This window comes from Saccoglossus kowalevskii, chromosome 9, assembly GCF_978046115.1.
Source record: "Saccoglossus kowalevskii chromosome 9, keSacKowa6.1, whole genome shotgun sequence".
In the NCBI taxonomy this organism is placed as follows: domain Eukaryota; kingdom Metazoa; phylum Hemichordata; class Enteropneusta; family Harrimaniidae; genus Saccoglossus; species Saccoglossus kowalevskii.
The window spans coordinates 6,984,959-7,009,318 of record NC_140649.1 but is presented as its reverse complement, the minus strand read 5'-3'; the positions used below and the strand labels follow the sequence as shown (position 1 = coordinate 7,009,318).

At 34.8% G+C, this 24,360-nt stretch overlaps 2 protein-coding genes and 1 long non-coding RNA gene across 4 annotated transcripts; 2 read left to right on the top strand and 1 right to left on the bottom strand.

Moving 5' to 3' along the window:
- The first annotated feature begins 404 nt into the window (after nucleotides 1–404).
- On the top strand, nucleotides 405–24,138 carry LOC100368113 (neutral amino acid transporter 9-like). Of its 2 annotated transcripts, none has more exons than XM_085503102.1 (14): nucleotides 405–653; nucleotides 10,380–10,574; nucleotides 11,430–11,568; nucleotides 12,233–12,321; nucleotides 12,682–12,839; nucleotides 14,768–14,935; nucleotides 15,120–15,275; nucleotides 15,790–15,927; nucleotides 16,391–16,495; nucleotides 18,066–18,172; nucleotides 19,258–19,362; nucleotides 19,687–19,835; nucleotides 20,393–20,482; nucleotides 23,216–24,138. In XM_085503102.1, the coding sequence occupies exons 1-14, from the start codon at nucleotides 526–528 to the stop codon at nucleotides 23,391–23,393; spliced, it is 1,905 nt and encodes a 634-aa protein (XP_085359228.1). In that variant the 5' UTR covers nucleotides 405–525; the 3' UTR covers nucleotides 23,394–24,138. The 2 variants fall into 2 exon arrangements, with proteins under 2 accessions (XP_085359228.1, XP_085359229.1); XM_085503103.1 differs by lacking the exon at nucleotides 18,066–18,172 and adding an exon at nucleotides 17,234–17,340.
- LOC146738080 (uncharacterized) lies at nucleotides 1,559–5,356 on the bottom strand. Its single transcript, XM_085503104.1, has 11 exons — nucleotides 4,511–5,356; nucleotides 3,973–4,076; nucleotides 3,759–3,826; nucleotides 3,448–3,560; nucleotides 3,088–3,197; nucleotides 2,887–2,988; nucleotides 2,680–2,772; nucleotides 2,357–2,490; nucleotides 2,103–2,258; nucleotides 1,883–2,005; nucleotides 1,559–1,778 (listed from the first exon to the last, which is right to left on the bottom strand). Exons 1-11 carry the CDS (start codon nucleotides 5,047–5,049, stop codon nucleotides 1,629–1,631), a joined length of 1,692 nt encoding a protein of 563 aa, XP_085359230.1. The 5' UTR covers nucleotides 5,050–5,356; the 3' UTR covers nucleotides 1,559–1,628.
- Nucleotides 13,288–14,289, top strand: LOC146738079 (uncharacterized). Its single transcript, XR_014930318.1, has 2 exons — nucleotides 13,288–13,649; nucleotides 13,977–14,289. It is a non-coding gene; the product is annotated as an uncharacterized LOC146738079 (long non-coding RNA).
- Nucleotides 24,139–24,360: the final 222 nt, after the last annotated feature.

Here is a 24,360-nt window from a genome sequence, read left to right as displayed (position 1 = left end):
TATCTCAATAATAAAGTGGCTTGGCAATTTTATCAGTTTTAATAACTAAATTTTCGATGATATAATGATAAATACCGTATCATTTGCTTTTTTTAGCGATGAATTAACCTTCTAAGTGAAACACTTTTTCCTATAAATAAAATGGTACAACCCAAAGATTCGAGAAGACCACTTAACTTCCTAAAATACCAAACGCAGTTTGTGACAGTTATCTGAGATCGCGGGTTCCAAGACGACAGCAATTTACTATAATGCCAGGTGTAATAGTCACGCTTATTATTTTTACTGAAGTGACAGTATTAACTAAAACTGTTTAAAAAAACGTAAAATTGTGTTATACAAATAATGTTAGTGATTACACAATATACAAACTAATTCTCAAGATAGGGTGCCTTTATTGAGTCACGTGCTGAATAACATGGCGATCGGGGAAAGGTAGTTCCGATCGATGTACGGTGATATTTTCCCTGTCGATTTAGTGTACGTGGTTCCGAGGACATATCAGCGTGGGACAGTATACTGGCTATGTATAGCGGGTCAACGGAAGCAGAAAGGAAGCCATTGCTTTCGATTCAAGTAGATTTGAACGATGTAGCGGACGACTGTTCCCCCAGGAATGACGATGTCGCGAATTCTAATTTATCACCAGCTGGGTACGTAAACAGGTCACAACACTATATATGTGTTTAGAAATACTCTGTGATATTGGTTACACAATGTACATACTCATCCTGAGGTACATTGATTCATGGTGTGATTTCCGTATTTACCTATACTCCTCTGCATTCGTATCGTAAGCAAGCTTGTCTGTGATCGTAATTAAAGCGCGGCTCCGCAATCCCAGGAATTGCACCAGTGCATCATGGGAAATGTAATTTGCATGGTCCGCCCAGTTGTTTACTTGGTATACAGCTGTTATCATTTCAACTGAAGGCGTTAATTCCGTAAGCTAACATCATGCATTACGCTATTATCTGATTTGAAAGGACTTGCTGAATCCCGTTGTTCGACGTTCACTGGGCCTACGCACTCTTTTGAAAGCCGTTTTCTGTGTTTGTTTCGCTCGTGGTCGACTGTAAAGCACAATTTCTGTAAATGGCGTTACGGCATTGTAAGGTTCTCTCTGAATTGAGCTCATGCCTTTGCTTTCTTGCTATTGTACTAATATGTTACAAGTGCGACCTTTTTATACAATGTATTTATTAATTCACAACCCGTACGTTACGAGCGCGATGTATTCATACTACGTACTGTGCTATGTTGCCGTGGGTTTATTTATAAATATAATGAGTACGTAGTTGCAACAAGCCAGTTATTATTAAAAATCTAAATAGACAAAGTTATGAGTAAATCAATATAGATACATCGAACATGCAACGTGCGGATCATGAATAAATAGTTATAAGTAAACTTTTGGCAAAAATCCGTTGCCGAAAAGTCGGGGTGGTAAATGGTGACCGAAACTTCCATTCACCACTTCTAACTTGAACAGATCAAAACAGCATGGTAATTGTTCTTCCGCAAAATGGCTGGCACAATAAAACAATGGACTACTCTGTTATATTAACTGTACATGTATTTTTTTATTTAAAATTATCTTTACATCGTTTATGTTTTACTTGTTTTGTCTAAAACATTTGCTGCATCAATCTGTTCCAAATATTTGCACGCCAAATATACGTCTTCGAAGTCAGGTTTCGTTTACCCGACCTCCTCCTCGGCGCTCTTGCATTCTGTCCCACAGTCACAGACGTAGCAGGGCGGTCAACATTTTCATTCTGTCGAAGAAAATAATTAAATTGTAACTATAAGATTTGTTAGCCAGTGTCAACAGAAAACGCAATAATTTAGAGTTGGTAACGATGCGGACGCAATTACATACCCAGTCAAGGCAGGTGAGATCACTTCGGAATTTGTAGGAATCCCTGAGCTGAAAGTTGATTCTCTTGTCGTGGTAAAGTAACGCAACACTGTTGAATGTCTCAACATAGTGAGTGTCTATACACTGGAAATAATAACAATATGAATCGCTTAGAAAATAAATTGTGGATTTTGTAAATAAATATTGTATTAATTATAATCGTGAAGTAAGCACAACTTACATCCACGTAACTCAACGGGTTTCTATATATAGAAGTCTGTTTTATAAATTTCTGCAATAAATTAATAGCAACAGGGCTTCTCATTATGGTGAATGACGGCTCGTAGTTCGCTTGTGTGCGACACCTCGATGCAGAGTCACAATCAGCATGATTATTCTGTGAAGTAAATGAAAAAAATATATGTAAAAAGTCAACATTTATTTTAGCTTCGACGTTTAAAGCAACGTTGAAAATCTGTAGATAAATTGTTGTACCTGGTAGTGGTTGACAATATTTTCGAGACTGGCTATCAGTGCGGCAGCGGCGGCATCCCTGTCCCTATTGTTGCCTGCAAGTGTTGTCTTAGCTTTTTTCATGGCCCAATAAAAATGCGTCTTTACGGAAGCAGCTTTTTAAAATAAAGAAAAAAGAATTACATATATATATATATATATATATATATATATATATATATATATATATATATATATATATATATATATATATATATACATTGCACATAAGTCACAATGTTCTAACATCGATAACATTATTCAATATTGACGATTCAAAACCACAAATCAAGAGTAAGACATACCTTTATCCGACAATTCTCTGTGCCATGTTTTGTTATGGTTCCTTGCAGCGCCCTTGGTTATGTTTTTTATTTTCTTTCCAATTTCTTTGGTAGCTAGGCAATGAACATATTTATTTGATTTAGTAATACAATATCTTAATATATAGCTAAGTGTTCGAAATTAAATCATGTATACGCAACTGATTGTAATGTAAGTAATATATTTACCATGCCACGTGTCGTTGCTACTGACTGTGTCCGGGCGTTCCTCTCTCAGGAATTTATTTACGGACATGTTTTTGTCGTGGCCATGAACCAATATTGGTACTCCTGTAAAATAGACAGAAATATGAATGACGTGAGTTTCGTTGCAGTCTGGCACAATAGATATGAATCGTGTTTTAAATCAGCATGTAAATATTACTGTACCTTCGTCATCTGCCCACTGGTAAAACCGTCTAACTCCAACCATTTCGTGTCTCTGGCTGCATGTATCGTCATGTTTAGTCACCAACTCTTTGTGGATGCATTTGTGTGTTCTAGATATTTTAATAACAATATATACAAGCAATATATTGTAAATCACACTAAAGTTTGAGGATGTACTTATGTTTTAATAAATACTATTCATAACATATAAAGAATATCACGCGAATACGTATTTCGAGTTGATATGCCAACAAAGGTAAGTGCAACAGTTTCATGTTCACAGCTAGCTGTTCACAGTTATTACTAATCTATCCCTCTTGTTATAAACAATACACAAATCGTCCATGGATTAATACGTACATGTCTCCCAAGAACACTACATCACTGTGTTTTGAATTTTTTCTTGTGCCATGTCTGGCATCCGACACGATGTCAATACCTTGTCTTGTCTCTCGGTCTTCCGAAGCATATTCCTTTAATAACATAAATTGATTTTTGCATAGATGAGAAATGTGGGTCACATCTGAATTACCTTATATTATCGATAACTGAATAATATAACTGTTGCATTATGAGATGGCGGTTTGTTATCAATAGCTGATGTAATAATATTGCACACAACGGGATGTACACATGAATATATAGTGGTCACGTTTTCTCTAATTTCATACCTCATGTAAAGCATCCTGCATGGATTCATTTGCGGCATCAGAAACATGTACTTGGTAATTCTGAAAAACTGTAGACATAAACAAAAAGTATACAGGTCAGTATCAGATAATATAATGTTGTGTGGACGTGTTATAAAATATATCGTTGTACAGGTGTATGCAATATTATAAACACAAATGTTTACGGTCATTATTTTAGAAAGTGGATATTTACATGATTTCCTGTACGATTTCTTTATAACTCCCATATTAGCGGCATCCACTATCACTTTGTACTCTTGCTCTCTCATGCCGGATGCATAGAATCCATGCAGCAGTCTGATTAGTAAATATGAAAGAATAGTTCTTTCGTTATTGTTGTTGCGTGTAAACATGGAAACTAAAAATATCAACCGTGGTGTGTTTGTCAGTCATTGCTGCTTGATGTGAGTTACAAACGCGTACGAATTCTACACTTTTTTACAAATGGGATTCTAGCTGTCCTCGTGTTTATTTACTAATAACTGTACATGTACATTGCAAGCAATGCTCATTTATAAGTGTCAAGTCACGAAACAAATATAACAATACGCAGTGTGAGCAAATCACGAGTTATGAGTAAATATAAATACGCTGTTTCTGCAACGTGATAAAATAATAATTATGACTCAAAAAAATACAATAAAAACACAAAGAACTGAAGTACAAAAGAATAAATAAACGACTGCGAAAAACATGTTAGAGGAAATACTATTAATTGAGAATTCACTCACCTATAGTTTACCAAGAGTCTACCATTTGGCAAGTATGGTGATGAGTTCCAAATAAATGCATGCTTGCAATTGCACTGAAAATGGAGTCTCGCTGCGTGACCAAGCATACAAGTCCTGTCCGTTATCATTAGGTTATCTGAACAGGTACGACTATGATGCTCGATGGTACTCGTCAGATTACGCATGGATGTCACCGTACTCAAAAACATCATTTCATTCGTTTTAGTTTCGTGGCATAGCTGATATACTGGTCCGTCAAAAGTTGCACCATTTTTGCTACCGTCATCAGGGCGGCAATCCTCCGAGCTGACCTTGTGGTTCATGAGAAAGAAGTCGATAACTTCGCTCAGGATCGAGTAATTTGCATTTCTGACGATATCAACTCGAGACCGTAGATTTGACAATTTGTTTAGCAGTAACCTCTTTTCCTCTGCGGAAGGAGCGGAAAATTCTATCTGACCGCGAATAGTTGAGTCACGTTGCCTTCGTTGGTTGCGTGCCTTGATTGCTTCTTTAGTCATAGACGGCCTAACATCCATTTTTTTTTTATAAATGTGCACGTTATAAAATATATAAAATGTGTTTTAAAAAAATCGAAATAACAGTAAATATAAATAAAAAAATTGTTGAAGTGTCAAAACTTTAAAAACTATAATTATATTATAAAAAAACGAAGTAAAAAGGATTAAAAAATGATGTAAGTAAAAAAACTGAATAATTGAAAGAGGTTTACGTATATGACGAGTGAGCAAGTGGCTGTCAGCGTTGAATGTACCAACATAAATCTGTATCGTCAGTTTTATAATTTACATATGAAGTAATATTACCACGGAAATGCTGGAGCTGGCTTTGACAAGGTGATATTGTCTCACACTTCTAACGTCTACTATCATGAAATCGTATTGTCCAAAAAGGGAAACTATTGTTTATACCCATTTGCACTTGTTTCCGGAAGCATAGCAGAACTTCGCGTACTTGAAGTCAAGTGTACGTGTTTGGCGGGACATTTGATTGCACCTTTACCGTGTAACAGCCAACATGCACAGAATAACGATACATGTCTCGGAAGCACAAGAGGCCGCGATACGCGCTCTATTCTCCCACTCTGATTGGGATTTAGTTTACGAGAACCAGGCGGAGGAAGAACTAGATTTAGATGATAGTGGGTTGGAGCCTGATCTGGTTGTTGAGAGAGTCGTCGGGCAAAACGAGTGTCGGTTTTGTCTTAGTCAACCTTGTGTGACAACAAACAGGCAAGATTGGTTGGGAAATGGCCAGGGTCCGTGTGACAACAACGCTGCTATTAGGCGTCGTTTATACAAAAAGTATTGGACGATGCTCGGACGACGAAATGCGTGGACTGACGAAAGATACATCCAGCGCAAGTCACAACTTATGAGGGCTGATGACGTTGTGGTAACACAAAGAGAAGTGATGCCGGAGTGTGTTGTAAGACAGATACGCGGACTGTATCCCAATCTCCCAGGCGTGCCTTATATGGGTCATCTCTGGTACTGAAAAATACGTGTCTTTCATTGATACAAACGAACCAAACGGCCCTTTTCAGGGCCAACAAATATTCCAAAAAGAGAACTACCGTATTGTCAATTACTTGCATCATGAAATAACTGTAGTTTATTTGAATGACCTACACAATGTAGTTGTCCTACAACGTTTGCCATAATGTGTCTTGTCGTCTAGGCAATAATGACGTTATGCAACGTCAAAAAAACAAAAACAAAAAAAAACTTTATTATACGTATACGGCTGTGCGGCACGGGTCCGACGCCAAATATACATGAATATATGTGCGGCTCATACTAGTACGTGACAAAAAGGGCTAAATATTTCACTGCAGGGACATGTTTCAGGGAACATTATAATTTTTTGTGAGACCTTTCAATTTATTTATTTCGAGAACGAAGAGAAATTTGTCGGGGACGTATTTGGGACTCCCTCGACTCTTTTCATCGATATCAGAGTGAAAACCATTTTTTTTTTATTTTCCCAGCCCTGTAACCGCGAATGTCTTTCTTTGCGCACACACACTACAGAAATTATTGGTATGTTTACGCAAAGTCCCTCCCCTCTCGCGCACACCCCAGCTCGTGCGATTCGCACTCGCTCGGATCGGACCGCTTCACGGAGCGCCGACGATGTCCCCTGAGATGAACGGACGGACAAACAGCTCACAGCATATCATTTCTTATTAGCTCCACGATATCACTTACATGATCAACTCCGTAATTACATAAACATACCTAGAGATTGAACAAACAACTCGGGACTAACACCTTACATTTACATAAACCCATGACTGACAGCCAGTTTGAGCAGTCAAAACGACTGTTTGAATCATGCTTTTCCGTCGCTTTTACGCGGAAATCACACTGATATCGCACCGAACTCGTAAATTAACATCGCAGTTGTATCGCGGACATATTCATGTTTGTGTACGACATGAAAATAAAGCACCACAGGCGTTAAGATTGCCGAAAAGAGTGATTTTGCGGAGCACCCCGAAGAGATGTTTCACGCTTGAGTGTCATTTGCATACTGAAAAGTGGCGGCCATCTTTCCTTTTATACACCCAGACCCGCGGTTTAACAAAAATGGAATAATAAGAGACTGAGATTGTTTTGAATAGTCACCCGTATTTCGGTGGTAACAATACAGGTAGTCATTTACAAGTATAACAACACTGTTTTGGAAGGAGTTCCTTCAGGCCCCATCTAATTCTAACCTACACTCTACCCACGGTGGTCAGTCAGTTCGCCCCAATGCACATTCGCCCCAGACCAGTTCGCCCCACAGTCAGTTCGCCCCAAAGTCGGTTCGCCCCAAGTTTACTGGTGTTCGTTTTCGCGGTTATGCGTGCAAGGAAATGTGGTTTTGAAATATTTTAAAAATTATACTTAAGTAAAAACCACATCGAAGGAGGCTGATCGCCGCGATTGTAGCATATCGCCCGAAGAGTCGAACCGGTGTCGTGCCATATGCGTCGTGATAGCGATACTTTGCCTTTTTTTTGCCTTTTTTTTGCCATGCGCTGTGATAGCGATTTTTTGCCCCTTTTTCGATTGACTTATCTCCCCTGGCTTGCCTTACAAACATGAATGAACCAATGTTATGTATTTTATAATCGTTACATTATCGTACACTTAAGAACTTCGATGTTATGTATTCTCGTACTTTCGAACAACCAATAAAGTTAGCAATCCGGTTGTTGCCCCCCCCCCCTCCCCACACACCCAAAAAACAAAACAAAAAAACACCCCACCACACACACAAAACCAAGACACGCAACAACTCAATGATTGATTCTGGTTTACGTGTTACGATATTATTGTACATACACGTCACTTGCAAGAAAGAAAACATAATAAATGAACGTAAAAGCACTGTTTGGTAGGAACATCATGAAGCTTACTGGTTTCAGATATAATATACTAGCCAAGCCGACACAACCCCTATTGCTCAATAGAATAATCCAAGATGGCGATGTTTGAGAAACGGTTCGTTGAAGATCGATTCGACCTTTCGATAAACTATTCAAAGCTCGTCCAGTTTACGGATCTCATCGAAGCCTGAACGGAAAGATTGCTGGCTGCTTTGACCTGTGAACGCCAATTATAAAATCTATCGGGCCGGAGAGTGTCGTACGGACTAATAGGTCAAACGAGTCTGCGATCATAGCACACGGCACAGCACGGGTTCGGGCGATATGCTACAATCATGAATCGCGGCGATCAGCGTCCTTCGATGTGGCTTTACTTTAGTATAATTTTTAAAATATTTCAAAACCACATTTCCTTGCACGCATAACCGCGAAAACGAACACCAGTAAACTTGGGGCGAACCGACTTTGGGGCGAACTGACTGTGTGGCGAACTGGTCTGGGGCGAATGTGCATTGGGGCGAACTGACTGTGAATCCTACCCACAACCCCCCCTCCTTGTTGCAGGCTTATTCAGTAGGTTTAGAATGTACTGCTTTGCTCTGTAATGAAACAACGATTGTTAGCTTTGCGTATGCAATGTGTGCATAGTATCAGTGAAAATAAAACCCAGCAAGTAGTTAATCCCTATTCAGTAATACACTATTGTTAGGTTCCAAAACTAGTAAGGTAAAGTCCCATAAAAATGTAGTACCCACTGACCTGTTTATAGAGGGACTGTGAGTATCCATGGAGGTAAAAAGAGAAGGAGTCACAGCCAAAATAATCCTTCTAAACTTCTTTTGTTTTAGACAAGTTTAATCCTATAATTCCCTTTGTCTTATCGTCCTTTCACCCCAGGATCGTCGCTGACGCGTCATTTACTCTCAAGCGTTGCTGCGTACAGTACACATTCCAAGGTCTTGTTTTACGGTGTCACAGTAAATCTTAAAGGACATAAAGCATGCGCAGATATTTTTTACATAGAGGAATCGTGTTTGTGAGAACGAGAACTTTGGAATTTTGGAAATTAGAGAATTTCTTGTTAAGTTTATGTAATTTTTCGTTTTTCAGAAAATTTTCCATTGTATTATTGAATCCGCAATATGGTAATGTTTCGAAACCTTGCTAGTACTGTTTTTTAGTCCAAAATAAAGCTTGTTTAATGATCTTTGCAATGGTGCATGACATAGACCATGTTGTACCTGAGACTGAATTTTGAGGTTCGAAATGACACTTTTTGAAGTTTATATCCCGTGTATGCCCTACTTCCTATGGCAGTGCATGGAGGTAAAAAATCGCTGCATTTTTTGTTTTCGAGCAATCTTTTTGTTTACAGCATATGCAAAACAATTCTTTGTCTGTAATATGCTCTTTGATTTCGTTTACGTCTTCTGAATTATAGCAGTTTCAGCATCGTAGTCAAACTCGTGCGCGTTATCGATCGTTGCCATATTTGTTTATAAGAATTTGTCTAGAATTGTCACGAAAATCACTGAATGCTGTCGAAGGCGTCCGTAGTATGCTAATGCATCGTAATCCTCACTGCGCTAAGCGGAAACTGTCCTCCTTGGTCCGTTCGGCAAATAAACTCCCTGATCTATGTACAAACAGCGGCAACCATCCTGGTACCTTTGATCTAAGCTTGACTGTGACTCCATGGAGTATCCATACCAAAAATGTACTGAAGAGAAAAGTGTTAATTAGTGTGATTTCAAGGTCATTGTTCTATATACAATGGATTCAGTGACATAAGCCATACATTTCCTTGCATATTTTAATCTGTAATCTGAAAGCATGGTGTTGTGAACTGAAACCAAAGCACCAGGAATGAAGGGCCAGCCCTCAAAGTTAAATTTTTTTCCCAGTTACCCATTGACAACCCAGTTCAAATAGTTGGTGGCTAACTAAGATAATTTATTAGCCAAACTAACATTGTAGATTGAAAGACATTTCATTGTGTCCCTAACCTTAACCCTAATTCTCTAGCTTCTCAATTCAATTGTATATGCCACTCTAGATAACTATAGGTGTCCTCAAGAGAAGCATACACAATTGATTTGGGTTGTTGTTATTGTTGATTTTGGTTAGGAAAATGATAGTAATGGTGTGTGTGTGTGTGTGTGGTGGGGGGGGGTGCAGGGTGGCAACAGGAAATTGACGACAAAGTACCTTGGTAGAGATTTAGACAGTGTTCACCTGCCCGTGTACATAACAATTGCTAAAACACCACTAGTTTATATCACTTTAGAGATCTTGGGACTGAGTCGGCACATGCCAAAACGTGTGTGTGGACGATTGGGATGTCCTGGAAAAAAATTGATCTGGGTCTGCATATTTCTTTCCAACACTTCCATAATGTTTTTTGGTCAAAGATTTTCACAGTCTTCAGGCTCTATCTTGGCATCAGACTGTTTATGTGTTTTTTTCCAGACATTCTGGTAAGATATTTACTATTGGAAGCGTTGGTAGATCTTCACTTTCAAGAGCTGGTAGTTATAATGATGGCCAGCAATCTTCACTTTCAAGAGCTGGTAGTTATAATAATGGCCGGCAATCCAGTTACACAGATGAGAGGAAGTCCTCCAGGTCTTCGTCTCTTGCAACAGATGATTATTCACGTACTAGGTAATAATATAGAAAACATTTCAGTTTACTTGTTGTCATAGCAATATCATTAGGATTTTAGTGGTACAGCAGGTATTGTAAGTTATTGGCCGATTCTGAGACTCATTTAAGTTGAAGTTCAACATTTTTTATATGAACACTACATTTTTTGCTGCCTTACTACTGTATTTTCAATATCAGTGTTTTGTCATATGTCTTTCAAGATTGGTCATTTAAATTATTACAGTAAAAGGGTTTAATTATTTATTGAGTTTTAATTTTGCTAATTTCGTTGACTGGCAAATGCGCTAAATTAAAACCCAGTGTATATGTAAAATAGTGCATAGAACACATTATCTAAATGACGAAACAGTGAATTTAAAACCCACTGAATGTACCTGAAATGCTAAATCAGTGAAATTTAAGCCCAGTGAAAATTAGTTATTTTACAGTACATTCAAAAGCATTAGTTGCATTAACACAGTACTAAGGTTTACTAAGATTTCATATTGTTACTCTAATAAAAGCTAAATGACTTTTTTAAAATGAAATAGTTTATTGACGAAGTACTTTTTTTTGGAAGGAAATTTGTTGTTAATAATTCTGTTTGCAAAAAAACTGCAAACATGCTTTTCATTTTGTTCATGTCAAGTGATAACCCATATCCTGTCAGCCAATGTTCTTTTATATTTACTTGACAAAATAAGGGTATCTAAAATATCTTTTAAGTGCACTGAGGATAGGAACAGTACAAAGAACTGACAGCTTTACTTCTCCATCCGAAAAGATACCATTCTCCAAAATATGTATGTTGCCTAGCAAGCGAGCAGAATGTACTTTTTTCTGTACATGTAAATCTCTTCATTATGTTCTTAGGAAACCATTTCACTACGTTCCGAGCAGTAGTTCAATAAATAGTTCTGAAATTACAACTGAAGAGCATCAGAGAGCATCTGCCACTTATAGTAGATATAAGTATTACAGTAAATTGTCACCACCACAAGATGATACCTTGGTAAGTTTTAACACCCCGGACACCATAAGTTTTCCTGCCATAATTTTGATGAAATATTATGCTTATTTTTGTTGATACTTTTGGACCAACTTCATGCAATTTTTTTTTGGCTACTGGTTCTGATTACAATTTTAGAAACTTAATAATAACGAATGCAAATTACTGTAAATATTCTTATTTATTGTGTTATTTTTGGAATGTTTTCAATCTTTCCTGAGAAAATGAGTCAAATTTTAACTTGCATGTTTTTCATAGTAACTGATGCCTATTCAAGAGTACAATGTTTATGTTGTGACTAGTGTGAATTGTTTAACTTTGCTTTGATAATAGGCTGTTATAGGAAACTCGAAGATATTTTTCACTGAACCACCCAGCATTCTGATTAGTTTATAACTGGCTTGACCTATTCGGTTAAAAGACACAGTTTCAAGTCAACTTGTGCATGAAAATAATACATGGTGGTTTTGTTTCACATTAAATGTTTGCATGTATCCAAAAACATTCATGTACGATGAAACAGAGTTAAATTTATAAAATGTCAACTGTTTGAGATGACAACATTGTCTTAAATATGCGACAACATTGTGTGATATTTGGTTCCCTATGAATCTATGGGACACCCATATGCAAAAAAATCTTCAAATTCAATTTTGTTAATTTGTAGGCAATACCAGATCACATCGTACCACCGTCGTTCTTTTTGCTCTTGCCTGGAAGAGCAGCCAAGGGAAAACAATCAAGTATTGTTACAATGTATGTATATGTTTAAAATATCGGTTTTGTGACTTTCAATATGTTTTTATTGAGGCAATAACATCATGTGAAACAACTATTCTCTCTAATAACTAAATCTGAAAGTGATGGCAATTGTCACTATTCAGACTTACGCATAAATTACATTAAATGATTTTACAGGTAGCATATCAGTAACTGTAATAACTGTTAAGTTACTATTTTACTTGTATTAACATCATCAATACATTAAAAACCATATCACTGTATAGTGAATTGACACTTGTATTTGATAGATAAAAATACCTATCAGTATTCTTGTTTTTGTTTTTTTTGTAATTCCTGCTTCACATCTTGCCTTTCTCTGTGGTTTGTTTTTAGCTTTTCTGTCTGGAACACTATGATGGGAACGTCATTACTCAGTATGCCTTGGGCCATTGGTGAGGCCGGTTTGATATTGGGTATAGTTATACTTATTGTTATGGCTGGTCTTACTTTATACACATGTTATAGAGTTGTGTCTTCAGTTGCTGCTGTAGGTAAGTCATCAACATTATGCATAGCATGGTTCAGAAAAAAAAAAGCTGTTCTGAATGTCAGTGACTAATGATTTGAGCATTGTACCAACCTTGTCTGTTGATTCAATGGTTGATTTTATAGACAGATTTTCAATACTGAATACTTTATTTTCATTTGTAGTAATCTATTTTTAGTCCCTGTTCTCTGATGCAGTTTAAAAAAAAACAGACTTATGGATTGACTTCTATGTGCGCGTGTGTGTGCATCTGGACATGTCAGTGTTCTCCCCAAAGCGTTTTAGCGTAGCGGGGCCGCTACTCCATTATTTATGCCGCTACTCTGAGAGATTGCCCGCTACTCTGTGGCATTTCCTGTTACTCTTTGTTTTAGCTTGTTAATACACGTGCGAATCTGTTAGTCAGCGTCATCAGCGTCCGGTACTGTGAGCCAAATCAGGTGTGAATGGAAACATGTCAGTGATTACGCAAAGACAATGGACTAATACAGCTTCGTACTTCGACAATAAACACTTTCGCCCTATTTAATTGGGGTAATAGCTAGTATTTTCTCAGTAGCATATTTGGCTGGAAGAAGCAACGATGTCAAACAGCAGAAATATTACGTTGTGGTTCCGCGTAGAACGCCCTGCTGGGCCCCTGGTTGCGAGCGATAAACCCACCAGCAACGCGGTCACCGGTACCCCTGTCGGCAGTGGTACTAAACGTGTCCAAGATGATGTTACAACGAAAAGTGCAAAAAAATAAACTCTAGATTTGATGCACAATGGACAACAAAATATACGTGGCTGAGAGAAACATCCGATGGCAAAGGTAAAACAAGTATTTATTTGTAGCGTTTTACTTGGAAGCGAGTTTTGACCTAGTTTAGTAAATTTTTGTATGGCTTCATTTTTTGCCGATCGTCGAAACATTTTTTTGGAAACGACCTTCTTTCTGGAAGTTCAAAAATTGTTGGCTACGATTTATCAAAGTAACTAATACTAGTATTGTGTTTTGAAATAGTTGGGTAAAGTTTATCGTGGCAATTTTTAAGTTTAGCGACTTTTCAAAATGGCGGCAATTTGTTTATTTTCGTGTTGATCGTGACGATATTTTTTAAATACAAGTATTGATTCGCTCCTATTTCTTATCTTTTAGGAATGCTGTGACACATATGTGGAAAATTCAACTTAAAAACATCCAGAAATAGTTCTTTGGTATGGAATTCTATGCCATGTATAACTATTACGAAATATGCTATCGATAAACACGCACACTCGGAGATGCACAAGAAGGCCATGTCATTTAATAGAAGTGGGAAGCAAAGAAAATCACGGCGTTCTCAAAAGCTGCAGATCACTGGGCTTCCATGAAAGTCCGAAAAATCAACATTACATAGAAATCACACAGCAGCAGATTCATTTAATCTTCTACATAAATTTGTTAAAAAATAAAGACACATTTTCATCCATGCAAGCCTGTCATTATTGTTTTCTTTATCTTCAGACAAATGCTAATGATATGTAAATTATATGCAAATTAGCCGCCACTCTGATACATTTTTCTGGGGAGAACACTGCATGTATCTTAGACATGTCTGGACTGATTACATTCAAACTTCCTGCATACATCATACATGATATTATACATGTGCACATCATTTGTTGCACAATCTGATTCAAGATAGCTGAATGACAACCAATTTTTGTGCTGAAAAGTCATCAAAATCAAGCATTTCTGATATTTCGGAACTGGATCTTGGTCATTTATGGATAAATTTTGCTCAAACTTTGTTTCATACATTTTACAATATGCATCCTTGATGCACGTCATTTTGTTTTTAAGATCAGATTCAAAATGGCTGCCTGGCGGTCATTTTGTTTTAATGAATGGCAAAATTTGTGCCCTTAATTAATATCACTTCGTAAGTCCTGACTTTTGTGTTACAGAACAAAAAGGAGAAGTTTTAGAATTTTCTGACGTCTGTCATCATTATCTTGGGAAATGGGGAGAATATTGTAGTGTGTTTTTTTCTCTATCGTCTCTATTGGGTGCCATGATAGTATACTGGGTTCTGCTTTCCAATTTTCTCTACCATAGTGTCAAATTTATTTATGGTAAGTAAAATAATAAACTCTATATTGAAATTTTGTTGGTTGAAAAATAATTATTGAAAGTGTCAATACATGATTGCTTGGTATGTGCTGTATTCTGTGATTCTTTTATTTGTGCAGTCTACTTCAGCGAGTAGAAACAGTTTTATTGCAGTTTGCTCAGGGACAATTTTGAATTCTTTTTCAGATGATGTAAACCATGTAAATATGTCCAGCTCAGGTAATGTCACTGATGGAATCTTGTGTCCTGGTCTTCCTCCGTACGTACCACCAACCCCCTCAACAAATATTACACTTAGTCTGACAACCCAGTCATTACTGTCTTTAGATACCAGTAGTAATGGTAAGTTATTATGTAGCAGCGCTATTAACATTTTTATTACCAATACAGAATTTAATTTGTTTTTTTAATCATATATAATATTTTACCTATTTGGGTTATTATCGTATGTCAGATTTGGTGTTCAGTATTACTTTTACATTAAATGTTTTATTGTCTTGCCCAAAACTGTTAGCCTGATTGTTTTGATATGTACCAGACACCTTTAGTTGTGTTTGTTTCATCACTGCATTATATCACAAAACTACAACACATTCAGGATGGTGTTTTATACATTTATTTAGTTGTGAAATGTGAAGATCAATTTTACTGATTATTACACTACAAAATAAGAATGAAAACTGGTAGATTTTATGATGTACTCGTAACAAAATTACTTTGGTGCTGATTCCCAGGAATAGTCTTTTGTTCAAATTTAGCTGGACCCATCTTACACCTTAGTATAATCAGTAATCATTTTAAACTCTGCCAATGTTTGATTGTCTAATCATGATTTTAATCTTGTTTATACTTTCAGCAGTGGAACACAATTCAGAAGATGTTTTTAATAAAGTTTGGCAGCAGACTTTGACCATACCCTTCTTTCTATGTGTGTTGCTGTTCCCACTTTTAAATTTTAAGTCTCCAACTTTCTTCACGAAGTTCAATGCACTAGGTGAGAATGACATGAATAATTCCTGATTACCGTATTGATTATTGAATGCCTTTCTGATACAGCATACCATGATGTTGGTTGCAATGAAATGTTGCATGGTAGAAGTATATGTAGTATATAGACAGTTTGCACAAAGTTTTATGTACCATATGAACAAAGATTGTATTTACATCTCAACTGTTGCAGCTTCTGTTAAACGATTTTTATCAAAAGTTGTAATTATTTGTTAGTAGACTAAAATATTATATATTAAAATATTATCTATTAAAAGTGAATCTCCAATAGGAAACCATATAAACCAAAAATTCTATTTTTTGTATACCGAGTCATTAAATTTTTCAAGTCTGTGAATAATTAGGTTTATATGAAATTAAATAAATACATATTAATTATTTCAATTTCACCATGCATATGTGCAAGTGTTATGCGTTTATATAATGATTACCGTTCTATCCCATTATAGGTACTGTGTGCGTTATTTACATTTTATCCTTTGTGACGGTGAAGGCAGCACACTGGGGAATTAATGTGAAATTCACATCACCAAACTCAAAATTCTTTGTTCCAAGTAAGTGATTTTATAAGTTAGTTTTAAAAGTTAAAATTCGACACAGCAGAGCTGTTCATATTACTGATTGTCCCTCGTCGTTGTCAACTTTACAATTTCAACTTCTTCTTCAAAACCGCAAGCCAGAATGTTCTCAAATTTGATATGCAAGTACCTTGGATGGTTCTTTCTCAGATTTGTTCATTTCATGTCAAAATTTCAAATTCTCTTTTTTTGGTAAATATTTTTGGTGAAAAGGGATATTTTCAACTTCTTGTTAAAAACCAAAAGACCAATTGCTTTGATATTACATATATACCGGTAGATGCTACATGTGGACTTTTCTCAGATTTGTTCATTTCATGATGATATCTTCAATTCTCTAATTTTGGTAAAAAAAATTTTCATTTTTGGTAACAAGTGATATTTTCGACTTCTTGTTAAAAACCACAAGTCCAATTGCTTTGATACTATACATATTGTTCATTTTCTAATGATATCTTCAGTTCTTTAATTGAAATGTGCATTGCAAAACTATCTCAGCCAACAGGCTGTTTACTCTACATCAGGTTGGGTTGTAGCATAATTGACTATATCTCAGCTGATGGTGGAATCAATTAACATTAATTACTCATACCAGATATTTAAATTCCATATATGGAGTTAATAGAACAATAGAACACCATATTTGGCATTATTGAGGAATATGTATAGCTGTTAGATGCTGATTGCTTGTCTATGTCATAATTCTCTGTTCAGTTGCTCGTCAGTATTTCCCAGCATTCACTGGTACTTTAGCATTGGCTTATTTTATTCATAACGGAATACTGTCAATACTGCGAGGACAGAAACATCCAGAAAACAATGTAAGATGTTGGCATAAATTATAACTGGAATCTACCATGTAACAATTGTGATTATTCATCATTAAGGCACAAATACAGCTGAATTCTGGAAAACATAAAATATAACTCATATTTTGAAAGTATACTCTTTTTTGCCTAATGATGATTTCTGCCTGTTATAACTTGATTTCAATATATAACTGGTATTATAATCCTAATTGTTCATGGTTGGTTTGTTAACATTTAGCAGTATACAGTTAATGGATGGTGTTCTCACTATTGTTATTTGTAACAGTCAGTATCAGATTTGGGATATTGATTAGCATGCATAATATGCTATGTTGCTATCTCTCTCTGTCGCTAATTACTAAGCTGTGTTATTTGTACTACCATATTTGCTTTACAGTAAAACAGCAAGCAAATCAAAATTTATTCTACAGGTCAAATAAAATTTGAAATTCACATTCAATTTGATATTTTAACTGCCAAAGATCACACTGTCCCTGACAACTTCTCAGTGCCTTGAATACTAACGTGTTTTGCACGCATTGAGTCATGGGTGAAGGTAGACACAGTCGACAGTTGCTTCAAATAAATAGTTGATACTAGTATTGAGACATCATGTTTTAGTGATAAAACCATCTTATTAACTGTGTACCTTGCTATGACTCTATAAGGTTTTATAAATATTTCATCTTTTATAAATATTATCATTTTAATGCTTTACCACATCTTCTAATTTCTAGAAGTGCGCGTATTTTTTCCTGCTCTAACTGGAACACTATCCCTGGCATATTTTATACATAATTGCATATTGTCTATAGTAAGAAATCAGAAGAAACCTGAAAATAATGTAAGTTTGAGGACTACTATTACCTGTATAGTACTTCTCACTCAGGTTCCTTCACTGTTACTTGCATGGTCTTTTTTTTATGTCATTGTTATATACAATGTATGGTGTTTGTGTAATATTCATACACTTAAAGTATTGAGTTCAGCACTGTTTAATGCACAAACTAATATTCTTCTATTTCCCCCAGCCATTATAAGTTGTTAAGTTTCCAAACAAATATTGTTGTATAATTATATAACTGATTAATATTTAGTGATATACAAATTACATGACTGGTTCACGCTGACTGTCTCTCAGTTTAATTTTAATTGACACCCAAGTAATGCAATATTTTAAACTCAAATATTTAATTTCATCGGACAGTGTTTTTTTTTTGTCTACAGTAGTTGCCATTTTCTTGGAATAAAGTGCCCTGTTTCACATTTTAGATTTGAGACACTATAATTGGGAGGAAACCTCACGTTTAATTAATCCTGCGAGTTAATTCTGTATACCAGTAATTAATAAGCGCTTACTAAATAAAATAATTAAAGCCAAGAATTAACCATTCAAAGCTCACAAATTTTCCAAAAAACATTTTCTTCTAATTAATATTACTTTATCAACTCAAAGTTTTGTGATTAATTATGATTTTCTTCTGGTTTCCAACTTTCCTGTTGGTGGCTTGCTTAACCCTTACTCCTGTTAATGGTGATAACAATACGTGGTTGTCATGCCAACATGATGGTTCAGATAACTAATATACCCTTGTATATTCGATTATTTCAAAAACTTGTAGACTTGCAAAATGCATTGTCTTTTACTCGGTCTTTCTTGAATTTAAAACAAATGATTCAATTTCAAATTGAAATATAACAGGATAGATTGTTTTAGTGATGAGCAAAAGCTAAAAACATCATTCTGAAATCTGTAAATAGTGCATTATGGGTAAAGCATGACATCCATTTGTATGGTGCATTGTGGGTAAAGTTGAAGCAATCATGTTTATGGTGCATAATTGATAAGAGTTAATGCACTTTTCCCATATGATATTGTATTACAAATAATCCCTGCAGTAGTTCTTCATGTACAAATTGTATCTGTAGGGTCGTGATTTATCAATATCATATATACTGGTGGCTTTGACATATACATGGGTTGGCGTATTATTTTATATTTCATTTCCAAACAAAAAAGAGTGTATTGAAGCGGTAAGTCGCAGTATAATATCTTGAGAAATTACATGAAATATATTATAGTGTTGGGCAGAACTCAAAACCAGAATTCGCCCCTGGCAGTGTGATTGAATGTACTATTTCAACAAAATATTAATTGAATTTTAGTGGATGTGAGAACATTTAACAGTGACAGTGAATTTGCATATATTGTAAAATACACTATGACTGTATTATAAAATAGATAACCAAATTGAATTCATCTATCTTTACCAAATATTATGGAAAATTCCGAATACTAGATGAGAGGAAATAATTTATACCAATTGTGTAAAACCTTTTTTTTTTCTCAATTTCCAGAATCTACTTGATAATTTTCCAAGTAATGACGTGATGGCATTTGTTGCTAGGATATGTCTTCTGATTCAGATGATCACGGTCTTTCCTCTTCTAATTTACATATTCCGGTTACAATTTATGCATACACTGTTTGGTGCAGTGTACCCTGGGTAAGTGCCTGTTAAAATTGTGTAATGCAACTGCGATTTGTATTTTTAAAGATAATTAAACTAAATGGATGCCTTATGTGTGAGATATAATAATTTGGAGAAATCACATACTCATTGTCACCTTGGAAACTCTTTGCATTCAGTATTTGTCATGTAACCTATCTTTGGGCAAATTTTAGCTATGTACTACTGTAAGAGAAAGTGTGAACATATCGTTAAAGTATAGATGCAGATTTGTGGCCACTCTGAGTGAAATTTTTTTCTTCTGCTTTTTCTTACCCACTCTTTTCTAGATAGTGTAAAAATTTCAGATCATCATCAATGCTAAAACATACTCAAAAATCGATTTTAAATGTATTTCATCACTTTTCACAAATTAATGCCCACATAATTTTGTCTATAATATTTAAAATTTTGATCATTAACTGTAGCCAATGAGAAATTTATGTCCATTTGATTCACAATTAACAAAAAAAACTGGAAAAATACCAAAATGATGACAAAAATAATTATGGCGTTCTTTCATTTTAATACTCAAATACCATTGTTCATTTCAGGATTATTCATGTCGGAGTTCTCAACATCTGTGTACTGGCAATTTGTGTCTTATTTGCCATTTTTCTTCCACAAATTGGAACTATTATCAGGTAAAAATTATTTCTAGTAAATTTACTTTGTTATCATGTGATTCTTTCAATATGAGATTATAGTAGTCTGATGCCGATGGTAATATCCCAAATACATGCTTACATAAGTCATTTATGTAAATTTGAAATGAAATCCAGTAATTCTATTCCAAATACAGTAGTGTCACTGTGATGAATGTCCAAATATGGTAGTCAACCTTAATTAGCTCCGCTGTCGACTTTGTCGAGCGGAGCTTATCATATGAGTGATTGTCCGTCGTCGTCATCGTCCGTCGTCGTCTGTCGTCCGTGTCAATGTTTTACTTTTTCGACTTCTTCTTGAAAACTACAAGCCTGAATGCTTTGATACTTGGTGTATATGTACCTTGGGTAGACCTCTCTTAGGTTTGTTCATTTCATGTTGATATCTTCAATTCTCTAATTTTGGTGAATATTTTTGTCATTTTTGGTAAAAAGTGATATTTTCGACTTCTTGTTAAAAACCGCAAGTCCAATTGATTTGATACTACGTATATAGGTACTACATGTGGACCTCTCTCAGATTTGTTCATTTCGTGATGATATCTTCAATTCTCTAATTTTGGTGAATATTTTTGTCATTTTTGGTAAAAAGTGATATTTTCGACTTCTTGTTAAAAACCGCAAGTCCGATTGCTTTGATATTACATATATAGGTACTACATGTGGACCTCTCTCAGATTTGTTCATTTTGTGATGATATTTTCAATTCTCTAATTTTGGTGAATATTTTTGTAATTTTTGGTAAAAAGTGATATTTTCGACTTCTTGTTAAAAACTGGAAGTCCGATTGCTTTGATACTATTCATATTGTTCATTTTTGACTCCCGTGTGCGAAGCACAAAAGGGAGTCTTTGCAGTTACCCTGTCTGTATGTCTGTATGTATGTATGTATGTATGTCACTTTTTTTGTTCCACTGTTATCTCAAGAACCACTAATCAAATTTTGGTGAAACTTGGTACATAGATGCTCTGGGATAATGTGCAGAGTTGATTAGGTTTTGGTAAAAATCTATGAATATTAATTACCTAATTTGCATGATAATTAGCTGATTTTTAGCTGTTCCAAGACTGTTCCACTGATATCTGAAGAACCACTCATTGGATTTTGATGAAATTTGGCACATGGATGCTCTGAACTAGTGCGCAGATTTGATTAGTTTTGGGTAAAAATCTATGAATATTAATTACCTAATTTGCATGATAATTAACTGATTTTAAGCTGTTCTATGACTGTTCCACTGATTTTTGAAGAACCACTCATTGGATTTCAATGAAACTTGGCACATGGATGCTCTGAACTAATGCGCAGATTTGATTAGTTTTATGTAAAAATCTGTTAATATTATTAATTACCTAATTTACATAATGATTAATCAATTTTCGGCTTTTCCACTGATATCTCAAGTACTAATCATAACATTTCAATAAAACTTGGTACATAGGTGTCATATGACACTGCACATACCTGATAGTTTTTAGGGTAATATCAGTATATATTAATTACCTAATTTGCATAATTAATTAATTTTCAGCTTTTGATATTTCGAGTAGTAATGATCACGTTTCAATGAAACTTAGTACATAGTTACTTGAGGACTGTGCAGAGACCTAATTATTTTTTGGGTAAATATTTGTGCATATTAATCACCTTATTAGCATAATTAGTTAATTTTCAGCTTTTCACCTGATACATGTATCTCAAGTACTAATCATCACATTTCAATGAGACTTGCGACATAGATATTCTAGGACTATGCAGAGACCTAATTAATTTTGGGATAAATAATTGTGCCTATTAATTACCTAATTTGCATAATTAGTTAATTTTTTGCTGTTCTATGATGTCTAAAAACCACTCATTGGATTTCAATAAAACTTTTAAAGAGTACCCATCACATTTCAATGAACCTAAGACTATGCACCATATTAGTTTTTGGTAAATATTTATGCTTCTTAATCATCTAATTAACATAATTAATTAATACTGATATCTCAAGTATTGATCATCACATTTGAATAAAACTTGGTACATAAATGCTCTAGGACAATAAACAGTCTGATTAATTTTGGGTTAAAATCTGTTCATATTAATTCTCTAATTAGCATAATAATTAATATTTTTTTGGTTCTAATCACATTTCAATGAAACTTGGTACATTGTGCAGACCTTATTAGTTTTACACTTAAATCTGTTCATATTAGTTACCTTATTTGCATAATTAGTTTTCAGCTATTCCATCAATATCTCAAGTATAAGTAATTTTGAATTAATTTTTAATGTGTCTCCAAAACTCTCTCAGCACACGGGAGTTCTTTCTAAGCTTTCTTTGATCTAATGATGTCTTCAGTTCTTTAATTGAAATGTGCATTGCTAACAGCGGAGCTATCTCAGCCGATAGGCTGCTTGTTTTGAAATAATTATGGTAATTTTATCCCAAATATGTTAATGTGCTGGATTGACATCCAAATATGGTTGTTACAATCCATCTTGAAATATCACCTTGTAATTTCTTTATGGTCGACATCTATTTTTATGTGCATATTTCTTCCATGAATTCTTCAATGTTTTTGACAATTATACTTATGAATATTTAACCAGCTAATCTACATAATTTGAAATGTATTGGAATGTACAAGGTGAATCCTGGTAGATATCAACTTTACCAGTAGAATTTGAATGTCTCTTAATGCAAAGATTTCTTTCTTTTCCAGGTTTTCTGGAGCATTTTGTGGTCTGGCATACATTTTTACACTCCCAAGCTTAGTATACATGTGTATAAAATGGAAAAGGAAAGAATTGACTTCCTCTATTATATCCATTCACAGTGTAATCATCATCCTTGGTATCGCTAATTTCTTTGGCCAGTTTTTAATTCTAAATAGAGAATAAATGTGATTTTCATAGTTTTATTTATGTTCTTAATCTTTTAAAAGTGATTTTATTTTGAACTTTTAATTTCAACAATAGGTTATAAGCTTTTTCAGTTGTTTTTTTTATTTGTTGCACAATTATGACAAGATAGAACGGGCAAAAAATGTGAACAATTTATAAGTGCAACAAACTTTTGATATTTTGCCGAGTGAAAGATTTCATCAAATAAATGATACTGAAGAAATAAAAATTTGAGGAACCTGAATATACCCACAATCCTCTACTTTAAATAGAGGATCATGAGTTAAAAACGAGTTCAGTTACCCAAAGTTTTTTTCTTCATCAGAATTTAAAACTGAAATCACTAAAACACATTACCATCTGAAAGGTTTATTAGACATATTGTCTAGAAATTAAGTGGGTTTGTTACACTATCATATTTGCTGTATGAAACTGGAGAAATTATTTTAACAAGTTGATAATTTGTATTAGCCATTGTGACAACCTACCAAGTTCCACCAGTTTTCAGAGTTTTGATCATATTGTAGAGAAATGTCACTATAAGATAACCTGTAAAACAGGGTTTGAAATTTTAACTATGTGACAATTCATATTTGATGATTGCTTGACTGACTGTATTTATACTACTGAATGAATTCTGGGGGATTCCATTGTTTTATGAAGTAGATAGAAGATATTGTCTAGTGGTTATCATATCCCAAAACTTTATTGTGAAATAAATTTTATGATTTTTGGATACCTATGTTACTGTTTCAGTGTACTGTGTATGTATTTGATGAAATGCAAAGATGTGTACTTCTATTATTCACAGTTGTGACATTTACTATGATATATCATGGTAGATGTCACATTATTCATGTTAAATGCCATTTTATACATGTTCAGCAATGATAAAAAAAAATTTCTGTCATTTTGGCGCTCAAAGTTGGTCATGGGATAAAAAGTTTATATCCGGTTGGTATGA